At 42.0% G+C, this 26294-nt stretch overlaps 1 protein-coding gene across 1 annotated transcript in view; it reads left to right on the plus strand.

Annotated features, from left to right (window-relative positions):
* The first annotated feature begins 2061 nt into the window (after nucleotides 1–2061).
* Nucleotides 2062–26294, plus strand: part of RBPMS (RNA binding protein, mRNA processing factor) — a 108062-nt gene continuing 83829 nt past the window's right edge. Inside the window, exon 1 of the mRNA XM_060763812.2 lies at nucleotides 2062–2528. Within this exon, the coding sequence (XP_060619795.1) occupies nucleotides 2466–2528 (63 nt within the window). The 5' untranslated portion in view covers nucleotides 2062–2465. The remainder of the gene's footprint in view (nucleotides 2529–26294) is intronic.

A 26294-nucleotide genomic window follows, 5' to 3' on the forward strand; every position in this document is an offset into this window, starting at 1 on the left:
TGGATTATCCTTTCTCCCTCTCTGAAAATCATGTTCCACAAAACATTTCCATGCGTTCATATCTTTTCCCTCCGCTTCATGTTTTCCTAGGCTAAAAGTGCCTCAACTTTCTCTTCCCCTCTCTTCCCCCTGCCAAGGGGGCCCCCAGCATCCCCATTGCTCCTTATAACATAGACAGTCAAAATCCTGTCTTGCCCCTATAGCTAAGGCTCTCTCTCTCTCTCTCTCTTTCACTCTGCACAGTCCCTCAACAACCCTTTTCTTCTTTCCTGGTCCATCTCCCTCCCCTCCCCAAATGCATGTGTGTGAATCTTTTAATGGCCCCTCTAACTGCCTTTAAATATGAGAAGGGCACTGTAGGGTCCAGGGGACCTCCCGGCACAGCTGAAATGAACCAGAAGACCACCTGACAAGGGACATCAGATCAGACTGGATCCAGGATCCATAATCCACTCCTGCCACTGTGGACAGCTACCTGGGTGGTGAGTCTGCGGGAGCTCTGCGGGTTTTCTCATGTGGCAGCTGGAACTCAGATGGCACAGGAGGATCCCAGAAGGGCAGGACCAGACCTCCAGCCACCCAGAAGAGACAGCCCCCCCTTGAGGCTGGGGAAGGCCATCACAGGAGAGGCCCCAGGAAGAGAAAACAGGATCCTACAGTGACCGCCATGAAGGAAGGATGTCCTGCCTTTGCCAGAGCTGTGCAAAGGGATGGCCCCAGGACCCCTGGAGCCCTCACTAGGTATGAAAGCTTTCCCCTCTCTCCCTACTAACCATCATAAATCAGTTAAAAACAATTAAAAACAGTAGCATAATAAACAGTCAATATAAATAAATAAAACATCTCATTAGCATCTCATAATAAAAATCAAGATCCAGTCTCATCATTCATTTGTTCCATATTCCTATGTTCGTTACACTGCCTATTCAAATGCCTGCTCAAACAACCAGGTCTTCAGTTATTTCCCAGTTGTCAATCATTCTTGTTGCCATAATCTTGGTTTTTTTACGTTTAGCTGCAACCCAGCTTTTGCGCTTTCTTCTTTCACCTTGATTAGAAGGCTCCTCAGCTCCTCCTCGCTTTCAGCCATGAAAGAGGTATCATCTGCATATCTAAGGTTGTTAATGTTTCTTCCAGCAGTTTTAACCCCAGCCTTGCATTCGTCAAGCCCGCACATGGCATTTTTTTCTTTTTGTCGTGTCAGGAGCAGGTTGAGAAACTGCAAGTTGCTTCTGGTGTGAGAGAATTGGCCATCTGCAAGGACGTTGCCCAGGGGACGCCTGGATGATTTGATGTTTTTATCATCCTTGTGGGAGTCTTCTCTCATGTCCCCGTATGAGGAGCTGGAGCTGATAGAGGGAGCTCATCCGCCTCTCCCCGGATTTGAACCTGCGAACTGTCTGTCTTCAGTCCTGCCGGCACAGGGGTTTAACCCACTGCGCCACCGCACATGGCATGAATGAATGGGAATGGAGATGTTGTTGTTCATTCGTTCAGTCGTCTCCGACTCTTCGTGACCTCATGGACCAGCCCACGCCAGAGCTCCCTGTCCGCCATCACCACCCCCAGCTCCTTCAAGGTCAGTCCAGTCACTTCAAGGATGCCATCCATCCACCTTGCCCTTGGTCGGCCTCTCTTCCTTTTGCCTTCCACTTTCCCCAGCATCATTCCCTTCTCTAGGCTTTGCTGTTTCCTCATGATGTGGCCAAAGTACTTCAGCTTTGTCTCTAGTATCCTTCCCTCCAGTGAGCAGTCAGGCTTTATTTCTTGAAGTATGGACTGGTTGGATCTTCTCACAGTCCAAGGCACTCTCAGCACTTTCCTCCAGCACCACAGCTCAAAAGCATCGATCTTCCTTCGCTCAGCCTTCCCTAAGGTCCAGCTCTCACATCCGTAGGTTACTACAGGGAATACCATGGCTTTGACTAGGCGGATCTTTGTTGCCAGTCTGATGTCTCTACTCTTTACTATTTTATGGAGACTGGACATTGCTCTCCTCCCAAGAAGGAAGCGTCTTCTGGAGATCGTGCTGCTTTATTGTGTAGACGTGCAGACGCCTGTCAAGCTTGGCAGGGGCAAGAGAGGGTAGCCAGCAGGCCAAGGCAGTGGAAGCCTCGACGGTTGAGCTTTGGCGCCGCCTCCTCCCCTCACGTGCCGCGGCGGGGGGTCTCGCGCTTCCCTGCCCTCCTTTCTCGCGCCGTCGAGGGCGCCGCCTCTCCGCCAATCAGAGCCGGGCGCGCGCGGAGACAGGGTGGGGTGGGGGGCTGCGCGCGCCCTCCTCTCTCCTCTCTTCTTCCCCTCAGCTCATTCCTTCTTCGCCTCAGAGGGAGACGGAGGTCTTATCTCGCTGCCTTCGCCGCCCCGCTTCCTCCCCGGAGCAGCCCCTGTATGCGGCTGGAAGAGCTGCGGGCGGCCAGGGCGAGTGCCCCAGCCCAGGAGAAGGAGGAGAGGGAGAGGAGGAGACCATGAACAGCGCGAAAGGCGAGCAGGAGCCCACTCCGCCGGAGCCCAGCCTGACCGAGGAAGAGGTACCCTTCCTGTGGGGAAAGTTGGAGGGCGCTTTCGGGGGCGTCTCTGTGGCTCGCGCAGCTCGGGAGGAGAGCGATTGCGCAACGCCGCTCCCGAAAGTTAAGGCTGGAAGGGAAGAAGGAAGGAAGGGAAGGAAAGAGCCAGGCGCCTCTGTTGTTGTTTCCCTACAAGGAAGGCGATGGCAGGGAGGGAGGGAAACAACAACAGAGGCGCCTGGCTCTTTCCTTCCCTTCCTTCCTTCTTCCCTTCCAGCCTTAACTTTCGGGAAACTTTTGTTTCCCTCCCTCCCTGCCATCGCCTTCCTTGTAGGGAAACAACAACAAGAAGGACGCCCGGTAATCGATAACGCATCCAGCACATTCTTTCCCTATTAGAATCCGATTTAGATCCAGGGGAAAAGGGTGGGAATCCAAAGCACAGGCTTTGAAAAGGGTGCGCCTCTACACTGTAGCATGAATGCGTATTGACACCGCTTGATCTGCTTCGTCTTTTTCATGGCGAAGGGGAGTTTGTGAAACTTTTTGTCGCGTCGTCCGGCGCCCTTCCACACAGCCCTATATGTATCCCAGAATATCAAGGCAGGAAATGCCACAGTAGCTGCTTTGAACTGGGTTATCTGAGTCCACACTCAGATAATGTGGGATTTTCTGCCTTGATATTCTGGGATATCCCCCCCCCCCCGTCACCCTGTATATATTTCTGTGCTTTGATGGCTTCATAGCAGTCGAATAGTTGGGTTGCTGTGAGTTTTCCGGCCTGTATGGCCATGTTCCAGAAGCATTCTCTCCTGACGTTTCGCCCACATCCATGGCAGGCATCCTTAGAGGGTTGTGAGTTGAATAGTTTGTGAATTTGTATTTGCTGAGCCTGTGGAAACCGATGGAAGTTCAACACTCAGGACCCTTCCACACAGCCATGTAACCCAGAATATCAAGGCAGAAAATCCCACAAGATCTGCTTTCAGCTGGGTTATCAGAGGGCCCTTCCACACAGCCATATAACCCAGAATATCAAGGCAGAAAACCCCACAAAATCTACTTTGGAACTGGGTTATCAGAGGGCTCTTCCACACAGCCATATCAAGGCAGAACATCCCACAAAATCTACTTTGGAACTGGGTTATCTGAGGGCCCTTCCACACAGCCCTGTAACCCAGAATATCAAGGCAGAAAACTCTACGATATCTACTTTGAACTGCATTATCTCAGTCTGCACTCAGATATTGTGGGATTTTCTGCCTTGATATTCTGGGGTATAGGGCTGTGTGGAAGGGCCCTGAGTCCACACTGACATATAACCCAATTCAAAGCTGATAATGTGGGATTTTATTCAGCTGTATAGTAGGGGCCTTGGACCACCTCTACTTCCATATAACCCAGTTTCTGAATCCAGATTATCTACTTTGGAGTGGATTATATGGCAGTATTAACTCGTATATATAATTCAGTTCAAAGCAGATAATCTCAATTCAGAAACAGGATTATATGGTGGTTTAGAGTGAGCCAGTAGGATCTGATGCGGAAGGTAGTTTGGGAGTGAAGTCACCTTTTCCTATAGGACCACATTGGAGGGATCAAGAAAGATAGCTATGCCAGGCATGGGCACTCTTGGGCCCTCCAGGGGGTTTGGACTACGATTCCCACTATTTCTAACAGCCTCAGGCCCTTTCCTTTTCCCTCTCAGCTGCTTGAGCCCAAAACTCAGCATAGCCTGGGCATGGGCAGATTTGGGCCCTCCTTTCCCCCTCAACTTAAGTGGCTGGGGGAAAAAAAGGAGGGCCCAAATTTGCCCATGCCTGGGCTATGCTGAGTTTTGGGACTCATTTTGGAGTATAGTGAAAGCAGCAGGATAACAAATCAGTTAAGAGTTGGTGCCAAACTGTGCTATCTTACTGGCACAAATAGCACTTTTATGGAACAACAGGGAGAAAAACATTTCCTGATGCTCCAGATTTGTCTTGCCTGTATTTTGGGGGGGGGGGGGGGGGGATGGGACCCTGATATGTAAGATTTATTCATTCTCGTCCCTTTGGGTAAGAGTGTAACGCTGTATTTCTTCAATACTAAAAAGCACTTTCCCCCCTATATAAACAGATCTAAAAATGGGATGTGCCTTAGAATTACAGGATATACAATCTCCAAGTTAGAAACATCCGACTTATATACGACTCATAGTTACAATTGGGGTTGAGACAACAGGAAGTGGAGAAATCTATCCATACGAAGGGATATCCACTCTTGTCATGGGGAAAAGTTGTCTCCACTGAAGCTTTATCACCAAAAATAACAACCAGAACAACTTTATTCTTATATCCCGCTACCATCTCCCCAAAGGGACTTTGGGGAGATGGTACAGGAAGCACAAAGTGCCTAAAAACAAAACATAAAAGTGTGAGCACAATATAAAACACAGTAAAATAAAACACATGCACATATAAAAACATCAACTCAGACTCAGTCAAACTGCGGTCCTCTAACCATGGCAGTAAATTGCTGTAAACACGGCCAAGCTGTAAACATTAGGAATCAAATAAGTGCCAGCTGCAGTAATGGAGAGAGGGTATGGGATAAAGTGCAAGATGTGCGACTACTCGCAGGATAACTAAACATTCTCAAAGGCTTGAGGATGTCCCTAGGAAAGGAGCACAGTGTGGGGGGCTGTTTAATCTCCCTGGGGAGGGTGTTACAAAGCTGTGGGGCCACCACCAAGAAAGCCCTCTCTCCTGTCCCCACCAACCACGCTTCTGATGTGGACTGAGAAGAAGGTTTTCCCTGGGCAGATCTTACAGCCTGTGTTGGTTCATGGAGGGATGCAGTCACAAAGGTAGACAGGAACTGAGCTGTTTAGGGCTTTATAGGCAATAATGTGCACTTTGAATTGGGACCGGAAACTCATTAGCAGCCAATGGAGCTGTTTTAGTAGGGGCTTTGTTCTCTATAGCTGGCTCCGGTTAGTAGCCAATCTTTGTTTCCACAAGAAGTCATTTTCTTCCAAATACAATTATCATAGGGACAGAAAGTGAGATGAAATCTTCTGAATAGGGGCACACACAGCAAAACAAACATCACAAGGGTGTTAACTTTTCTCTGTGCTATCCATGTATGTGTGTGTGTGTGTGTGTATGGCTGGAGTTACACTTAAACATGTACCTGTTCCCACTTATAAACATATTCAACCTATCTTGTTCATAACTTGGGGGCTGTCTGTACTCACATAACTTTAGGATTATATGCATCTTTTTTTTCTGTTGTTAGTTTTGAAATATGTCTTGAACTCAGAGCTTATAGTGCAATGTGGGGAAGGTCAAACTAACAGTTTACTTGAACTCTTTATCAAAAACCCTTTATCAAAAATTAGGGGGTTATGGAAAAACTATGTCAAGGTGAGAGAGATCAGGGACTGAGAATCTGCAAGTGGCTCTCTTGTGTGCCACATCTCTGTGGCCTCATGCTCCCCACATTTGGTGATAAAATTAAGGAGCACTGGGCTCTGATATTATCTTCATCCTATTTGTCTCCAACCTTATCCTTTATTTACTTCATATTGGCAGATTCATTGCTCTGCCTACACCTTATGATCAACCTTTCCAAATTGAAATAGATGCACTGTTCTGTGAAAATAAGAAGATCCAGTTTTCTAGTTTTCCTGGCAACTTCCAGAGAGCCTGCTTACCTCTAATAACTGTGCTAATAAATGAAGTATTCGTCTGGTGTAAAAAATTGTAGTCCAGATCAGGGCGTCTTAAACGTTTTCTGCACATGACCCCTTTTTTACCCGAGAATTTTTTTCGTGACTCCAGGTATACAAAATAGGGTATAAAAAGCAAACATTTATGGATAATAAATCGTTATTTGCAAGGCTCGCTAAACAGGGTGATTTTCTTTTTTGTGGAGTACAGCTAAAGCATTTTTCCACAGTCCACTGTAAAACCTGCACTTTGAAATTGGTGGCATTCATAAACCTTTTAGTATTGCCAATTTTTTGTGATCCCAACATTGACAGCTGGTAAACTGGATTTCTGGGAATTGTAGGCCAAAAGCATCTGGGGACCCTAGGTTGAGAACCACTGAGCTAAAGGTTCTCCATGTGGTGTTTGGACCTACAGTTTAAGAAGCAGTGTTTTACGTATATCAACACAATCAGATTGTAGTATTAAATTAACTCTTATAACCAGAGCAACCATTGTAATGATCTTGTTTCTTTGCCTGGACGCTTCCACCTCACCCCGCTTCCCCAGTGACTTTATTTATTGTGTCAGAGGCTGATTGAGGGTATAGTTATGATATATTTTAAAAGACACAGGCAAAGTTAAAAAGCTTGGCATTATGCTAGATTTCCATTGACCAGAAGCTGGCCACTTGGAGTGCCTCTGGTGTCACTGTGAGGAGGTCCTCATTGTGCATGTGGCAGGGCTCAGGTTGCATTGTATGTAATGGGTAGTCTGTGGTTTGCTCTTCTCCATACTTGCATGTCATGAACTCCACTTGTAGCCCCATTTCTTAAGGTTAGCTCTGCATCTCATGGTGCCAGAGCGCAGCCTGTTCAGCACCTCCCAAATTTCCCAGTCTTCTGTGTGTCCAAGAGGGAGTCTCTCATCTGGTATCAGCCATGGATTGAGGTTCCGGGTTTTAGGCTGCCACTTTTGGACTCTCGCTTGCTGAGGTATTCCTGCGAGTATCTCTGTGGATCTTGGGAAGCAATTTCTTGATTTAAGGCTTCGGTGTGCTGGTTGATAATTGAACAAAGGATGGGCCGGAGATGTCTGAGATGATAAAGTGATCATATTTACCCATTTTAATGATACACTTGCTTGCAATAATATATATTTACAGTTGTGCATTCTCTTCAACAGCGCTATCTGCTAAGCAAAGCTTCCCCTCAGTTTTCCACAGCTTGGGATGGTCCCTATCAAGCCATAATTAGTTGTTTTGGATGGAACTGGACTACAGTATTCCCTTGAACTATGGCAATAGGTTTTAAAATTGGTCTTCCTTTGGGTTCCTTTTTACCTTTTCGTTACACATCAGTTTCTGTAATTCTGAGTTCTATTAATATATGGTGCTATTTCAGTAGTTTTAAAAGGGGTGTGAGTATTTGTCTGTACACATGAGGTTCTGCATTGTAAATGGTATAACCTTCATTTATAACTAGATAATTCAGTGGAGGAAATCCTCTCTCCCAGTCAAGGAAAGGAGCAATATATGCCAGTCTTAGCCAGAGCAGGGATTGATTGCATGAGAATCATATACACATTCAGAACTTGGAATGTTTCTTTTTTGAGGAAAGTAGCCTGTTATGTCTTAGGCACCATCTACACTGACATATCCAGATTATCTTCTTTGAACTGGATTATATGGCAGTGTAGAATCATACAATCCAGTTCAAAGGAGATAATGTGGATTATATGATTTGATAATCTGGATTATAGGGCGGTGTAGAAGGGGCCTTACTTTATAGTAAGGTGAGCATACGTATAAGTGACTGCCGTCAATTATTGCCCCTATGACACATGGCATGTATTGCTGTTTTCTGGTGCACATGAAACAACATTGTTGATGTTGGAAAGGTTACGGGGAATTGAGAACAGAAAGAAGTGAAACTAGCACATTAAGTGTTCCTGTTGTTTTGTCTTGGGGCTGTTTTTACTAAAAATAATCACCCTAAAATAGACCAAAAGGAAATTTTTTTTGAGGGGGTTGTAAGATCTCTCGGGGAACTCCAGGGCCACAAAAGTGAAGTTCAGATGGGCAGTTGTGGTCCTCCAGTTGCACGTTTCCCACCCTTGTTTTATAGGCAGTATATTAGTAATATTATCCAAACGTGTTGTTGAAGGCTTTCATGGCCAGAATCACTGGGTTGCTGTGAGTTTTCCAGGCTGTATGGCCATGGTCAGGAAGCATTCTCTCCTGATGTTTCATCACCCACATCTATGGCAGACATCCTCAGAGATTGTGAGGTTTGTTGGAGACTAACAAGCCTCACAACCTAGTTTCCAACAAATCTCACAACCTCAGAGAATGCCTGCCATAGATGTGAGTGAAATGTCAGGAGAGAATGCTTCTGGAACATGGCCATACCACAGCAACCCAATTATCCAAACTTGTTACTATTTGTTACTCAATAAAGCATTTAAAAATATTTGAAGACAAAATACCCCCACCCCAAGTCTTGCCTAGTGACAGTTAGAAAACAATGTTTTTGAAATATTTAGTAAGCATCATTTGCGATACACAGTGATTTTACTAATCATTAGCATATTTTGTGAAAACAACACTGTTGTCCCTTTGCCAATGTAAAATGTGAAAGAACACTACAAGTGGGGTCATTACTCACAATGTGTTACTTCCACAATCTGTTAATACTTGACACAACAGTTTAAGGAGTGTTTTCCACACAACACAATAAATGGGACTTAACAATAATCAAGCAAATGTGCACATTTCACTGAATTGCTTAGTACAAAACACAAAAGGGAAAACACTTAACAAATATATAGTTGGCATACATTTTTAAATATAAAATAAACACTCCAGAGGTGTAATACCTAAAAATGTATTCACAAAAATCCATTTTTTACAAAAACTTAAAATACACAAAAATTAATTTAATTTCAGAGCAACTAAATTAATTTGACAACAGTCACCTAAATGCCTGTCTTAGTGTGGCATCACCTCAACAAAGTTTTATTTTTTACTGACCCCTTGCCTCCCAGACACTTTTCCAAGCTTCCCCCTCACCTTCCAGAACTTTATTATTATTGTTACAAAGACTGGATGGCCACTTGTTGGGTTTTTTTGATTGTGTTGACTGTGGTGGGTTGGACTGGATGGCCCCTGGGGTGCTTCTACTGAAATAACATTAAGATTAAGTTGGTTAATTGTTCTTGATTTTAAATATTGTATTGTTCTTTCTTTCTTTTGCACTACAAATGATATATGTGCAGTGTGCATAGGAATTTGTCCATTCTTTTTTCAGTGAGTTCACACAAACACCCTCCATCCATCTGCCACTGGCCCAGTCTGCCTGTCAATTTTTAAAATGCAATGTGCCCCCTGTGTCCATGCCTGATTATATATACATTAAACATTTATTGGGGCTCCACAATAAAGCTTTGCTCTTGTTACATCCCAAATAGACTACTGGAATGCTCTTTACATGGGGTTGCCTTTGAAGACTGTTCAGAAGCTCCAAGTAGTCCAACGGGCGGCAGCCAGATCGCTCACTGGAACGGCATACAGGGAGCACACAACCCCCCGTTACATCAGCTCCACTGGGTGCCAGTCTGCTACCCAGTACAGTTCAAAGTTCTGGGTTTAGCTTACTATAAAGCTCTAAATGATTCCAGCCCAGTTTATCTGTCCGAACATATCTCCTTGATATGACTCACCTCGGAAGTTAAGATCATCTGGGGAGGCTCTGCTCTTGATCCTATCGCCTTGGCAAACACGATTGGTGGGAACAAGAGACAGGGCCTTCTCAGTGGTGGCCCTTCATCTGTGGAACGCCCTCCTCAATGAAATCAGGTCAGTTCCCTTCCTCCTGTCTTTCAGGAAGAAGCTTAAGACGTGGTTGTGGGGCCAAGCATTCAATCAAGCATTGTAATTGTTTGTGCTGGCATTGAATTTCGCCATTACTTATATGTAAAACGCTTTGAGTCCCCTTCGGGGTGAAAAAAGCAGTATACAAACACTGTAAATAAATGAAAATAAAAAAATAAACCAGTAAATAGTGCAATAATGTCAACGGACTAATGGAATTGACAATTGGATAGGCCTTGGACTACGATCTGGATTAAAAGATTTTAATTTTTGTTTTAATAATTAATGTTTAATTGTATGGTTTTAATTGTATTTTTAAAAATGTTTATATGTATTGGTATTGAATCGCTGCCTCCTGTAAGGCCGCACTAAGTCCCCTTTTAGGGTGAGAAGGGTGGGAAACAAATATGTGAAATATGTAACAATAAATAAAAAGGGCTCCACAGCTGAAAATGTTTGAGATCCCCTGTGCTAGAGAATAGGACTCTTTTCTGCCCCAATCCCTGGGAAAAAAACAACATTGTTATCAGGAGATTATGGCGCTTCCTCTGTCTCATTCTATGAAGATGACACAGGGTCTAGTATACAACAGGATAAATAGGTACCTCTCATAGTATTCTACACCAGTTAAAGCAGGTATGAGAACATTGCACCCCTGCAGTTGCTGGACAGCTAGTCCCAGCATTCCTCACCATTGGCTATGTGTTTGGAAATATCTAGAGGACCTTATGAATTAAACCCCAGGCATAAAGGATTCTGCATTATCTTTAAGGGAAGCTCCTAACAGAGCACATTGTAATCTAGACCCCCCCCCAAACCCCAAAAACCTACAGAAGAGTAAAATTGTCAGGGGTACTTTGACCATTTGTCAGGGGTATTTTGCGCTTTTCCTGCATGGCAAGGGTTTGGACTAGGTGACCCATGTAGTCTCTTCCAACTCGATGATTTTATGAACCAATGAGCTCTCCAGAAAGCTACAGGCTTTTCGATTTATCTGCTGATGGGGGGGGGGGGGGGGGGGGAGGAGAGTTTTTTTCAGGTCAGGAACAACTTGAGAAATTGCAAGTCACTTAGAATCATAGAATCATGGAATCAAACAGTTGGAAGAGACCTCATGGGCCATCCAGTCCAACCCCCTGCCAAGAAGCAGGAATATTGCATTCAAATCACCCCTGACAGATGGCCATCCAGCCTCTGTTTAAAAGCTTCCAAAGAAGGAGCCTCCACCACACTCCGGGGCAGAGAGTTCCACTGCTGAACGGCTCTCACAGTCAGGAAGTTCTTCCTCATGTTCAGATGGAATCTCCTCTCTTGTAGTTTGAAGTAATTGTTTCATTTCCTCGTCTCCAGGGAAGCAGAAAACAAGCTTGCTCCCTCTTCCTTGTGGCTTCCTCTCACATATTTATACATGGCTATCATATCTCCTCTCAGCCTTCTCTTCTTCAGGCTAAACATGCCCAGCTCCTTAAGCCGCTTGTCATTGGGCTTGTTCTCCAGACCCTCGATCATTTTAGTTGCCCTCCTCTGGACACATTCCAGAGGTGTAAGAATGTCCAGGTGTGAGCTTCTGGTGTGAGAATTGGCCATCTGCAAGGGTGTTGCCCCGGGAGCGCCTGGATGTTTTACCAATCTGTGGGAGACTTCTCTCATGTTCCCACATGAGAAGCTGGGGCTAACAGGTGGGAGCTCACCCCACTCCCTGGATTTGAACCACCAACCTTTCAGTGAGCAGTCCTGAAAGTCCTGAAACCCATTGCGCTACTGGGGGTACCAGGGGATGAGATCAGAAGTCGCAACAACTTCAACCTGCTTCTCAAGAAGCCATGCTGTGCCCTGAGCATCACCATGTTCTTTTACCTGATCACCTCAGGTCACAAAGCTTCTATCAGTTGCAGCCAAGGTAGCTTTCTCTATAAGACATGTTGGTTGGCTGGCTTTTGCATATCAACATCATATCTGGCTTATACAAGATGAGTTTAGTTCTACCTCTATTAATGCTACACTAAATAAGAGCCCCTTTGGGAACAAAATCTTCAAACATGTTCACAGCTCTTGTTATAAGTAGCATTACACACTAGGAAGATGAATTCTTCAAAGGCAGTAACTAAGATAATAATCATTTTAATTCTAAATAATAGAACATTTGAGCAGAAGTATCCTTAATTTTACCTCCGTATTATTATTTAATTAACTTCTATTCTGCCTTTCCCTTGGCAAATTAAAAACAAATGACACTTTAAATCTTAACAAGTATAAAATATAATAATTAAATACACAGTTCTAGGTAAAATAGTTGAAAATACATCCAAAACAAGTTAAAAAAGATGAAAGCACAGCATATCCTAAGGAACAAACCTTCTGCCACAACATGCGGAGAGCCAAAGGCCTGAAAAACCTAGCAATGTATTTGTCTCTCAATTGAAAACAAGGGCCAACGGGAATAGAATTCCAGAGTTTAGGAGCAGCCATGGAAAAGACTCTCCTGTGTCATTACTGAGCACACCTGAAAATGAGAGAAAGCAAAGGTTGCATTAACCAAAGTTGTGTCTTAGTCAAGAGTAACAGTGAAAAAAGGAGATCAAAAAAGAGATGACGGCTATGGGGAGCATAGCACCCCTTTATCAAACTGAAGGATTGTAGAATGGCAGCCTTCGAAAGGGACTGAGATGGAATGAATACCTTTTGGGACAAGAAATGGACTTAAGACTTTTCCAGCCTTCAACTGAAAATCACTATGTGTAATTCTGTTGCATTTCTACCAGTTTATGTCATTGCTGAGTTTTTGTTAGTTAAGAAACTAGTTAGGGGATCTCAAGAAGTCCCATCTCCTGGTTAATAACTGGGGCGAATTACAGGGAGCAGTCAACCCTCCTGTTTAAGGAGCTCCATTGGTTTTTCCTCAAAAGCATTTTGAAGCTTCCCAGTTTCTTTCCAAGCTGCTCATCCTCACTGAGAGATCATCTTTACCTGGAGCAGAGATTATGCTTTTCAGCTGCCATTGGCCAGACAATGAGAAAAGACCATTATCACAATGAGCCTATCTTTAAGATTTCCAGGGGAAGTCTTTCTCTCATTCCTACCACCCTTAGATCAAACACTAGCATATAGGAAACATTGCTTTAACATCAAGCACAAAGTAGCTGCACGCAATAACATCCTGAGAAAACGTACTGGCAGCACATGGGGTCAGACCCAAAATTAATAAGAACATCAGCCCTGGCCTTGTCTTACTCAACTGCTGCGTATGCCTGCCCTGTTTGGCATAGGTTTGCCCATGCAAAGCAGGTGAACATAGCATTGAATGACACATGCAGAATAATCACAGGTTGTCTTAAACCTTCACCTGTTGATAAACTCTACAAGCTAGCTGGCATTGCCCCCCCCCCCTGATGTGTGATAGGAAGTTGCTGCTAAATGTGAGAAAAATAAGGTTGAACACTGTGAAAGTCACCCACTGCATGGCTATCAGCCTCCTCCCAGTAGATGCAAATCAAGGAAAAGCTTTATGGGAACCACCACTCCTCTTGGCGTCCCCCAGCAACAGCAAGGGTATCCCTCTGGGCAGCTAAACCAGGAAATCCCAACTGGATGCCCCCCCCCCCCCCCGTGAGGGTCTTCCTCCAGGGCAAACCAAGAATGGGCAACCTAGAAGTCCCTGAATAGACTCAGAAGTGGAGTGGGCAGATCAAAAGACAACCTGGCAAAATGGCACAACCTAAAAGAATCCCACACCTTGTGTGACTGTGGAGCAGAACAGACAACTCCACATCTGTATGCTTGTCCATTGTGCACTGCCTCATGTACAGAGGAAGAATTGTTGGAGGCTACAGACAATGCCATTGCTGTTGCCCGTTCTTGGTCAAAAGATATTTAGCTGCCTGCACACCTTCTATTTTTATCAGTTTTATACCAATTTATGCAATGTTTTTGATATGAAATAATAACCACCCTTGTAAGAATATTTGGTGAGAACAAGGAGAGGTTATCACTGACCACTCAAAGGCTATGAAAATGCCCCCCATGAGGGCTATACTCAATCTCTTTCTTCTTTCCTTGTTTATTCAGATATTTGGGCACTACCTTGCTACGGGGGGGGGGGGGGGGTGTTCTGTTTTCCTTGTTTTATGTCTTTAAATAGTTTCTGAGGGGACTTTCACACAGTCATATAACCCAGAATATCAAGTCAGAAAATCCCACAATATCTGCGTTGAACTGGATTATCAGAGTCCATATTCCAGTTCAAAGCCGATAAAGTGGGATTTTATTAAGCTGTGTTGACGGAGCTTGATGTACAACGACCTTGAGGCCAACCTGTCAATGGGATTCCCCCCCCCCCCCCAAAAAAAAATTATTCAGATGGGGTTTGCCTTTGCCCTCTTCTGAGGCTAAGAGATTGTCACTCAGTGGGATTCCATTGCCAAAGGGGTATTTAAACCTTGATCTCCAGTCATATTCAAACACTCAAACCACGATTGTACCATCCTGGCTCACATTCCCCTCTTTATTATGTTCTTAGAAATGTTTAAACCACTTTAAATCAGTAGTTTGTTGTAATGATAATGTATGCAATCATTTAAAACATTCAGTGTTTTTATTGCTTGGTTTTTATTTATGTTTTGATATTCATATTGTGGGTTGACTGCATTCTGCAGATACTTTCAATCTTGGCTAGAGATGTGAAGGTCGGGGGGGGGGGGATCAGAAGACTGTTGTGCAGTTTGCATTCAAGGGCTTCAAAGTCTCTAGAGACTTTTCCTGCCATCCTCTTAAACTTGACTAAAGCTTATTTCAATCAACCAGATGCGGACTTATCAGTATCATTGCTTCTGTTGATGTTATTTGAATGTTGGCGGTCCCTTAGGTGACAGCACTCCAATGATTAGTGTTATGTCTCATCATCTCTAAATCTTCATAGAATCATAAAGTTGGAAGAGACCTTATGGGCCCTCCAATCCAACCCCTTGCCAAGAAACAGGAAAATTGCATTCAAAGCATCCCCTACAGATGGCCAAACCTTTTTGGCCAAACTTCAGAAATTATTCTTTTCACTCTCCCTGTCCGTTACCTGCGTATTTGGGGTTTTTCTCTTGGAAATCCAGTTTATGATTTTTGTTTTGCTTGGTGTGTGGCCAAATCATTTGGAGGACCTTGGCATATTAGAGCAAAAAATCACAAAAACACCCAGTCACTTTCTTTAGCTTTAGAAGGGAAACTTAGAATGGTCATTTTGGCAGTGGGTATCTATGAACCTTGGCTAGCTGACACCATAGTTTATGTTTGCCTCCCCCAACTCCAAAGGTTGTGATATCAAGAAATATATAAGGCAGCAATGTCGTGCCCTTACCTAATATTAAGTCTTCCAACATCTAATTAATTACTTACACCTATAATTTCTCTTAGGTGAGGAACAGTGGAATGTCTTCTGATTAATATTGCTTGAGATTGTGCTCAAGAGGAGAGCTACGATACTGGTGGTCAAGACTACTAAAATGTTAATTAAAGAGTAGATCACATAGGCCTAGATCCAACTGCTAGTCCTAATACCCCGCTGAATCAATGGGAAGTTGGTATGTTAGGGTGCTATTGATTCAGTGGGACCATTGTAATTGAGAACTAGCAATTGAATCTAGACCAGTGGTTCTCAATCTGTGGATCCCCAGGTGTTTTGGCTTACAACTCCCAGAAATCCCAGCCAGTTTACCAACTGTTAGAATTTCAGGGAGTTGAAGGCCAAAACATCTGGGGACTCATTGGTTGAGAACCACTGATCTAGACCATTGAGTTTCAGATACATCACATTTTTCAAGTTTATCCCAAAGTCAAAAGCTCAGGAAAACCCCACGTGAGGCAGGACAGCCTGAGAAAATATGAATATCTGAAGGCCATTCAGTGTACATTGTGGCTCAATGAGGTTTTAACCTAGGTCATCCTCAATCTGTTTTGGGTTTTTTTGTATTTTTAAAATTAACTGTGGACAGATGTAAAGCAATGCAAATCTCGATTATGAAATTCCACTTACATTTTCTCTCAGTATAATGTATCTTATATATATTAATCTTTCCAATCCCAATTCCACAGTTATCAACCTCTTGTGTCTAACAGTTTTTCTTCCCCTCCTTCACCTCTCCACCCACTGCGAACAGTTATGACCTCAATTCAAGGATTATTTGAAATGATCAACCATGAATAGAATATGATTTAGTTCTTTTGGAAAGGCATGACCTTTTAGAAATCATAACCTTTTGGGAAACCAGAAATCTCCATAGCCTTTGGAACGTGACTTTTTTGGAGATTAATTTGCATTTTCACTATTTGGAATAATCATAACCTTTTTGTAAAGTATGGTCTTCCTGAGAATAGTTAAATGCTCATTTGAATGAATCTTCTCCTTAGTGGTAAATATCCACTATTAATCATGCAAGGCAAATTAGGTTTCTCAGTTGTTAGACTGATATTCCTGGTTATCTCTCCGGAATGTTAGGAACCAAGATTATGCCAATGCAGAAAATATATAACAAATCTTCAAAACTGTTATTTCAGTTGCCCCAAAACATCTACTTTCCCATAAAATATATTGCTTTTAAATCATGCTCTCAAGATACCAAAAATTAGGTAGTCTTCATTAAAAGTAACATAGTCTATTTACTTACAAACTTCATGTAATTCAGCATACAAGTACATTTCTTATTGGTTGAGAGTTTAAACAACGAGTTCTCTAAAGCATTCTGTTTCAGTCTCTTCTTTGTTGCATACAGACTAACTCTTCAGTCTAATACATTATTGAACACTGACTCAATGCAGACTGACTACACATTGCAGCATACCGACACTGACTTTACTTCTAAACTCTACTGCTTCTGATGCAAACCGACTTCTAAAATAGAGTTTTAGTCTGCATAGTTCCAGATCTGGTCACATGGTCTGTAGTCCCTCCCACAACCTCAAAAAACATAAAGTTAAGGGGGAAACTGCATATCAAAATATACATACAATATAGTAAGAAATCTGAATTATGTACATAAAAATAACTAGTACAGGAAGCTTGTAGGAGGTTGCTATTTCCAACAAGTTCTTTATATTTTTCTTTTCCTCTGTCTGGTGACCTCCAATAGTTGTAATCCAGAATATCTGAAGGATGCCAGATTTAAGGAAGCCTTAATTGACAGTAGTATGATGAGATATATATATTGTGCTGGTACGGCTGTACCAGTAGCTCCTACTTTATTTGCTTTGTATTAAATGTTTGTTTGCAGTCCTAGGTTTCAGGGACTCTGCAAATGGATGGCTTCCTTTGGTTGCAGTCGTAGGGCAAGTCACCTGTCCATCATCGTTAAGTTTTGGTTCCGCCCCTTGCTCAGGGCAATTGGGAAGGGAAGGGAGCCATTTTTAGTTAGTCTCAGCAAGGAAAGCTAATGTACAGGATGTGTGCAAGCTTCCCCTGTACAAAAGCTTCACCCTTAAGACTTTCCGGGGGGAAAGAGTCTTAAGAGTCTCCAAAGATTTCCAGGAATACAGTTCTAAAGACCAAAGAATTCCAGCTGGAGAATATCTAAACTTTTACTGGTAGGTCCACTCGGTGCTTCGAGACGCAGTTCAACCCAGTAGCGGAGCCCACATCAGTAAGGGTTAGATTACAGTTAGCCTGGGAGAAATTAAAAAGGGAATTTCCCTTTAAAGTAAAGAAGTTATTGAAGACAGTTGCCTGTCCTTCGTGGGCAAGTTTAGGAAGCCACCAGTTGCATAAAAGCCTGGAAGCATTTGCTTAGCTTTATTGAAGACAAGAGAAGTTTCTGTTTGATTGTTCATTAATAAAAGACTTTGTTATACTTCACAAGCCATCTAAAGATCATTTGTGGTGGAAAACCTCTGAGAACTTCTCTTTGGGCCCCCTGGCTTCCCGCTGGGCAAAGGTTGCACGTCCTGTTCTAAAGGAAATTCTTTACAGGCCCAGCGCGCGACAGAACATATATATTTCTCATTCTAGTGTACACGTCCTTAAAGAATGAAATAGGTATCTTTAATTATGAAAAAAGGGTTTAAAGAAATAGAAATTGCCACTTACTTGGTAGCATGCATAATATTGCACTTACGCGTCACTACCTGGCTAGCTGAGAACATGGATTTGTAATATTTATAATGCTTTTAAGGGCTTAACATCACTTCCTAATTGTTGATAGAAAGATCATTCCATGACCGTATTAGTACAGAATGCCATGCCAAAAATCTGTACAAGTTTGCCATTCCTAGCACTAGTGGTTAAAAACCAGACACTATACAGACCCATGTTTTGTTTACTGTGGCACCTAAACCAAGCCAAATTACCAGGCCATCTATTTGATTTATTTAATTTGTTTGCTGTCCTTCTCCAAATACAGGATTCAAGGCCTCTTTCAGCTTTCCTATCAGCAAAGGAGTAGGTCTAGAACAGTGGTTCCCAACCTTTTTTTGACCAGGGACCACTTTTACTCTCCAACATTAGTACCAAAAGGGTTATGAATCAGTTTCTAGTCCAGTTTCTTTAGATTCGGTTTGTTCATTTGGGGTGCTGATTCAGAAAATGGCATTGGATAGACCACATCAGTTCTAGTTTCTGATACAGAGCATATGGCACTCAGTAGTTCTCATCTGCTTGCCACAGAAAACCATATTTAATAATCTAGAGGTGATGTGGTAGTAGTAATCTTTTGTGGATAGTCAGCCGCTCCCCTCCAGACATCTCAGTTGCCTCAGCACTATAAGAGGGTTTTGCGAAACCAGTTGTTCTCGTTGCCGTGTGGTTTCGAGGCAACAGTGTGGTTAAGCCGCGAACCATATTTTCATTCTTGTGACCACCTGGTGGTCCATGGGCCACAGGTTGGGTACCACTGGAGAAGAACAAGAAATTGGTTAATTATAAGTCTTGACAGGTTGAGTAATGTCATGTTGTGTATTGGGATTAAGCAAACCATAAGTGGAAAATCTGATGTCAGATTTATTGGCCAGTGGCTAACAACACACTCTCTTCTCTGTGACGGGTCAGAATTTTACAGAAGGCTGTTTTTTCATTCCATGTGGTCACTCATTCACTCTATGACAGTGCTACTCAAAACTTGTGGTCCATGTAATGGTGCTGATTCTTGGGTTATTGACTGACAGTTCCTGGCAACTTTCTAAGAAATGAAGAAGTCAAAGGGCACAAATACAGGCACAGAATTTACCAGGCTTCTACATCATATAGCATACAACGCACTGTTCAGAACACCCTACAAGAGTATTTAACATCTGCCTTGTTGTGATGTCAGAATGTGTCCATTATGCGTTTTTCCTCTTTACAAATATGTCAATTGGATGTGTAGATTGAAGCTATTTGTTTGTTTTTTTAAAAAATCCCACAGAAATAAACCCAAATTGGCTTGTTTGGCTGTTGTTTGAGCTCTAGGTGGCATTAGATTGCTTCGATTTGGTTGGTATATATTGGCTGTTGATTGTTATATTACGGCAGCAGTTTGACAGATTCCATAGATAAGATGTAAGCTGCTCCTTTGAAGCCAGAGGAATCTAAATGTTTACTTTGCACTTGTAGGTTTGTTGAAATTTTTGTTTACTTTGGATGATTGCAAAGGAAGAAGCAGTTGGCCGGGAATCCTAGTTAGAAGCAGGAGAAAATGTTCAGTGATATAAGTGGGGATATCTTCAAGATAACAAATGGTAGATAACACTTTAGCAAAGATGATCTGTTTTTCCTGTTAAATTACCACATGAGAATATTCAAAGTGAGACAGCTGAGACACAAAACATTGTTCCCAAATACTTAATCTGAATTGCTTTCATTCCCTCTCTCATTCTGTCTGCTATCAAGATGGAGACTATATAAAATACCAAGAACAGCTCATATATAAAGTAGAATTAAGGGAACACAACTGGCCATGATAATTCACTTTCATTATCTTTTCTCATTTTTCATACTCACTTAAATAGCTTCCTACAATGCTCTGAAGAATAACATTGATTTAGCATTCATGTTCACATTATCTCGAAAACATTATCTTACAAAAAACAATAAATGATATCACTATTATCCTCATATTGTAGGCATCAAAGCTGAGTGTTTAATAATGCTTAGGAAATTTATGGCTGAGATAAGATTTGAAGTGGAAATTATCTTGCTCACATTCATTGGCAATAACTATATAGACCTCCTTGTGAGTAAATCCCACAGAGCGCTACATATAACTAAATCACAATGATTCAAAATGTAGGTGGTAGTACATTTTTGTTATTTTTATTTCAAAACATTTAAACACAATACAACTGTCTTGCCACATTATCTATTCTCAGATCTATATCCCCTGCAACTCTCCCATCATTCACATCACATTATAAAAACAGTACAGTAGTAGTGCAGTTGACACCCTGTATCTGCAGGTTATGCATCCACAAATTCAACCAACTATGGCTCAAAAAATCAGAAAAAGCAAACCATGATTTTGCCTTCTGCCATTTCACAGATCTTCAGGCTCTTTCCAACACACATTTTAATAGTTCACGATTTAACATAAGGGATGCCATGTTACTAAAAAGGTAAAGGTTTCCCCTTCACAATAAGTTTTGTCATGTCCGACTCTGGGGGGCGGTGCTCATCTCCATTTCTAAACCGAAGAACTGGCATTGTCCGTAGATGCCTCCAAAGTCACGTGGCCGGCATGACTGCAATGGAGCATCGTTGCCTTCCAGCCCGAGCGGTACCTATTGATCTAGTCACATTTACATGTTTTCAAACTGCTAGATTGGCCAGAAAGTGGGGCTAACAGTGGGAGCTCACCCATTCCCTGGATTTGAACCGCCAACCTTTTGGTCAGCAAGTTCAGCAGCTCAGCAGTTTAACACACTGCATCATTTTACTAGGCTATTGTATATAATGTGATTGGAGCACCCACATAACTCATTTCCATGGTGGTGCAATGGGTTAAACCCTTGTGCTGGCTGAACTGCTGACCTGAAAATCCGAAGGTTGGCGGTTCGAATCCGCAAGATGGAGTGAGCTCCTGTCTGTCAACACCAGCTTCCCATGCAGGGACATGAGGGAAGCCTCCCACAGGATGGTAACACATCCGGGCATCCCCTGGGCAGTGTCTTTGTAGATGTCCGATTCTCTCACACCAGAAGTGACTTGCAGTATATTTTCAATTCACTTCTGACATGTTTTTTTTTAAAAAAAGGAGCACCCACAGATTTTGTTAACTACAGAAATCCTGTTAAAAACCACCACCAATAATGAGGGCCCACTGTATATCCTATGAATGAGACTTTAACTATTTTGTATATTGCTACCTTAAAATAAAAGTAACTAGGAAAATATTTATAAAATAAACAATATTTTAAAGGGAGGGGGAATCAGAGTTTAGTTCCAGTTTTCTGTGGCTTGTGGTACATTCTTAAACAAAGGGGATGTGCCAGTTATAGCAATAACAAGGCAGAAAATATATGAAAATGGTTTAAGAGATTGAGAATAAGACTTTTCTAATGCCCCAGTCGGTTTAGGGGGAAAAGTGAATGGGAAAAAGAAGACTATTTAGAGAATTAGAGAGAAAAATATTATCCTACAAGATAGGAATTTTGTAATATTTGAAATGAATCAGGCCACATTCACTTTGGCTTTTACATCAGCTTTTTAGATATTGTCCACTTGATTTTGTTTTCGTGGTCTTTTGTATTTCTATTACAATGGGCCCTTAATATTTGAAATCTTTAAAATGTTTAGATTATGAGAACTGTCTTGGATTAAGTAGTGCAAAATTTGTCAAATTACTATCATTCTAATATTTTACATTGGTAAACAGCATTGTGTTAAGTTCAGACTTAGCATTGTGCGCTTTTAGGTCTGCCTTCCCCTACCTCGGTTTTTCCAGATCCCTTGCCTTGTAGCTCCTGAGATCTATACCCGTTAGTTGTGCTTGCTGGGTCTTGGTCCAAAATAAGTGATAGCAGTCAAACTGGAGAATACTGGTTGAGGTGGTGTACTTTATACAAAGTAAATTGAATCCCAACTAGATTTACTGGAATCCAGATTTACTGGAATTATTTGGGACTGATGGGGCATGTTCCCAAGGTTGCCTCTTCCTGTTTCACAGCAGCTTAAACTGTATACAGTAAACAAAGGGACACAGTATTCTTCTCATTTCCATGGTGAGAGTTGCTTGGAATTAGTGGGCATCAAATTATAGTGAATATTTAGATGCATCAGGAAAGAGGGCAAGACTGGAACAAATGCCATGCCACTGGAGAGTAACGTTGGGGAGCATTTTGGTGACAGTATCGATCTCCTCCATAACAATATGCTCTTCAGTAACAGCTGTCCTTCAACATGGACATATACAACATAAATATTTACAGACCTGTTTCTTTAGCAGCTGTGTTTTCAAGACAGCAACAGAAATAGAGCATATGCTCATCCCTCAGCTGTGTTCTTCCTCATCTAGCCAACTTGGTTGAAGATTAACATGAGGGTTTTTTTTCTGAAATGAGAGTAGTACCCTAAATTGCTATCCTCTCATATTTCCATGAATACAAAGTATTTAAATTCCTCTTCATTTGAGACTCTACAAGACCCCTACAAAAGCCGAAACTTGGGTGACCATGTGGGCATCAAACGTCAGTGGCTGTGATGTGGTAGAGTTGAAAGGTAAAGAGTATGTTGGTGATGTTCCAGATGATGATGTTATATGTCCTGCTGTGGCCATTACTAAAAGGCATTTTGTTTGCATCAAGTGAGTTTGTGAGGTTCCAGCAAGTGTAAACAGATTCTGATAATCTAAACCAAAAGGAGAGGAGAAAGTCATCCATTAATGGAGTTTGTATTTATGTGGAAGTCCTCCAAGAGAGACTGAATGTACACTCCTTGAGAAAAACAAATTGCTATTATTCATAGCCCATGTTGTTCGCCAAAGGGTTTTTTTTGTTTTGTTCCAGTGTTCTGATTATTCTATGATGTGCTGACTAGTTTTAAGTTGTGGCCATATCAGTGCTCATCAGAGCTGGGCAATGTTTCTTTTGCAGATACATATAAGGTAAGAATATTTTCAGTTGTCTTGATTGAGTGATAAATATTAACCCTTTTTGATCATTTAATTTTTGTTTCCTGGGCGAGTGGTCAAGGACCAAAGTGTTAATATTTATGACTCAGTCAAGTGTTTGGGACATTCATTTTAGGTAGATTTTTCAGTTGGAGTATTTTTTTGGTTTATATTAAAATAGCAAATTAGGATAATAATCCAGTTTCTGATCCCAGATTATTTACTTTGAACAGGATTATATGGCAGTGTAGACTCATATAACATAGCAGATAATCTGGAATCAAATACTGAATAATATGGCAGTGTAGATCTAGCCTTAGTGTGATGTCATGTTTTGAGTATTAGCCTCATATATACTGCCATACAAGGGTTCAAATTGTTGCTTGGCATGGAAACTTGGGTCCCTTCTGCACAGCTGTATAAAATCCCACATTTTCTGCTTTGAACTGAAATATATGGCAATGTGGACTCAGATAACCCAGTTAAAAGATGATATTGTGATATTTTCTGCCTTGATATTCTGGGTTATATGGCTGTGCGGAAAGGCCCTTAGTTTCTAGGCTTTTCTGTATTGTTGTTTTCAAAACCTTGATTGAGAAGAGAACCTTTTCCAGTAACTCCTAAAAATACAGCTATTCACTGCACAGGATTACGACGCTTGTACTAAGGCAGGCCTTAAATATCTAAAGACGCCAGCTCCTGTCTGATCTTGGAAACTAAGCAAGATCTGCCCTGATTAGTACTTGAATGAGAGGCCATCAACAAACCAGATGTTGCAGAGGAAGGAATTGGCAAAATCTCATTGTATTCCTTGCCTAAATAAACCTTGTAAAATTCATGGGGTTTTCAAGAGTTGACAGACAATTTAAAATCACCTGCTGTGCACACAGATATAGAATACAGGGAGATTTGATAAAAATGGGCCAGGGCTGCTATTCTTTTCATGGTTAAAAAAGTAAAATTTAAGTATGATAGCACTACACCTGCTGATGTTTCCTCTTCTCCAGAGGGATATAGAGACCTTGTCCTCTTTTCATATCATCACATAGTTGTTTCCAGCCTTTGGTCTTCCAGCTGTTTTGGACTTCAACTCCCAGAAATCCCAGCCAGCTTACCAGCTGTTAGAAACTGTGGGAGCTGAAGTCCAAAACACCTGGAGGATCAAAGATTGGGAACCACTGGAAGCAAATAGCTACTGATAAACTAGGATGACTTTGGAGCACTTGATCCTCCAGATATTTTGGACTACAAGTCCTACAATCTGTAAGTGCCAAAAGTTACCATTCCTTTACCCAACAATAACCCTGTCCTCTATAGCTTTATTTTTTAATTTGATATCCTTTGGCTACAAAGATGAATCATGTGGGAAGCAAAGGCAACCATTCTGAATCTGTCTTTTTAGCCAGCCTAGACAATGTGTTTGTCTACATGCCTCTGCATAGAAATGCGTGTGCATGTGTCCTCTGAAGAAAACACGCTTTAAGAAAGGTGGCAAGGACAGAGTGGTTTGTGTCATGATGTATCAGTCATGCAGAGTAACCAAGGAAAGGGATTTGCTAAGTATTTAAAACAGCTTCTGATCACATTTGAGATGCTAGCTAGAGTATGTTTGAAATGTGCCAGATTTACTTCACAGTTAATACACTAAAATGTTTATGCAATAATATACTGTTGAAGAATTTACTGTTTCCAGGGTTTGAAAATTTAGCTCAGTTCTGATTATTAGGGTTCCCCCCCTAAAATTATTCATTCATGTCATTCAGCTATGTACTGTAATTCCTGGTTACAAAACTGAAAAATCTAGTTGTGTCCGACTCTAGGGGGTTGGTGCTCATCTCAATTTCTAGGCCAAAGAGCTGGCGTTGTCCTTAGACGCCTCCAAGGTCATGTGGCCAGCATGACTGAATGTAGCGCCATTACCTTCCTGTCGGAGCGGTACCTATTTATCTTCTCACATTTGCATGTTTTTGAACTGCAAGGAAACTGCAGAAACTGGGGCTAACAGCAGGAACTCACACCGTTCCCTGGATTTGAACCACCAACCTTTCAGTCAGCAAGTTCAGCAGCAGTTTAACCTACTGCTTAACCCACTGCTTTCATGGGCGCTACCAGGTGCCCATGAAAAGTGTATAGGATGTGGATTTAACGGCTTAAATCCAATTGTGTGTTCTGTCCAGAGTATATCTATTCAACAAGGGAGCACTGAAATCAGTCACGCCCTGTCTATTCTATGGTTTATTCTAGGACATGATGGAAACAGCTGTAGGTTCAGGTGCACTGAGAGCCCTTTGTATGAATGCTATTACCTGCTCTTTCTGGTTTTGATGGAGAAAAGCATGGATATTGTTAAATAAATTGGATCCTGTTCAAATGGGTGGGTAGGTGATTCTGGAGATTGTGTGAATTACAAGGAAGGTAGTTAGTATTATTCACATTGTTTACTAATGGTTTCTATGACATTAGGGAAATCAATCTGTTCAACTAGGGCTTATTAGTGAAATGAAATTGTATCTCTTTGACCGATTTTCTAGTAAGTGACCTCCACATAGAAAGAGCTGGGTCCCCTTGACTGGGGCAGGATCTACACTGCGATATAATCCAAATCAAAGCAGATCATCTGGATTTTATATGGTATTGAAGATGGGGCTTTAGACCTCTTGCTTTATTCCTGGATTTGTTTGCAGGGTGGGTGATTTTGGGAGTGAGGGAGTTGTCCCTTGTTGTGCTTCTACTCCCAAGGCACCAGGAGAGGCTGATACCCGATGTATTATTGTTTACCTGTGTGGCATTGAATTTTTGCCAGATTTGTAAGTCGCCTTGAGTCCCCTCTCAGGTTGAGAAAGATGGGTAGAAATGAAGTAAATAATGAATAAAATCATTCATTAAAATTAACCCAATACCTCTTTACTGGGACTCCTTCCACACAGCTGTATAAAATCCACATTGAACTGGATTATATGGCAGTGTGGACAAAGATAATCTATTTCAAAGCAGATATTGTGGATTATCTGCCTTGATATTCTGGGTTATTTGGCTATGTGGAAGGGCCCAAAGAAAGCCTGTGACTTTGCTGCATGTCAGATGATCTACCATCCCCAACCACTCTGCTCAGCCTCTGCTAAACGGGAAACAGAGGTGTATTTATGCAACCTATATTAAAAGACTAAATAGTTGA

Source organism: Anolis sagrei, chromosome 2, assembly GCF_037176765.1.
Source record: "Anolis sagrei isolate rAnoSag1 chromosome 2, rAnoSag1.mat, whole genome shotgun sequence".
NCBI lineage: Eukaryota > Metazoa > Chordata > Lepidosauria > Squamata > Dactyloidae > Anolis > Anolis sagrei.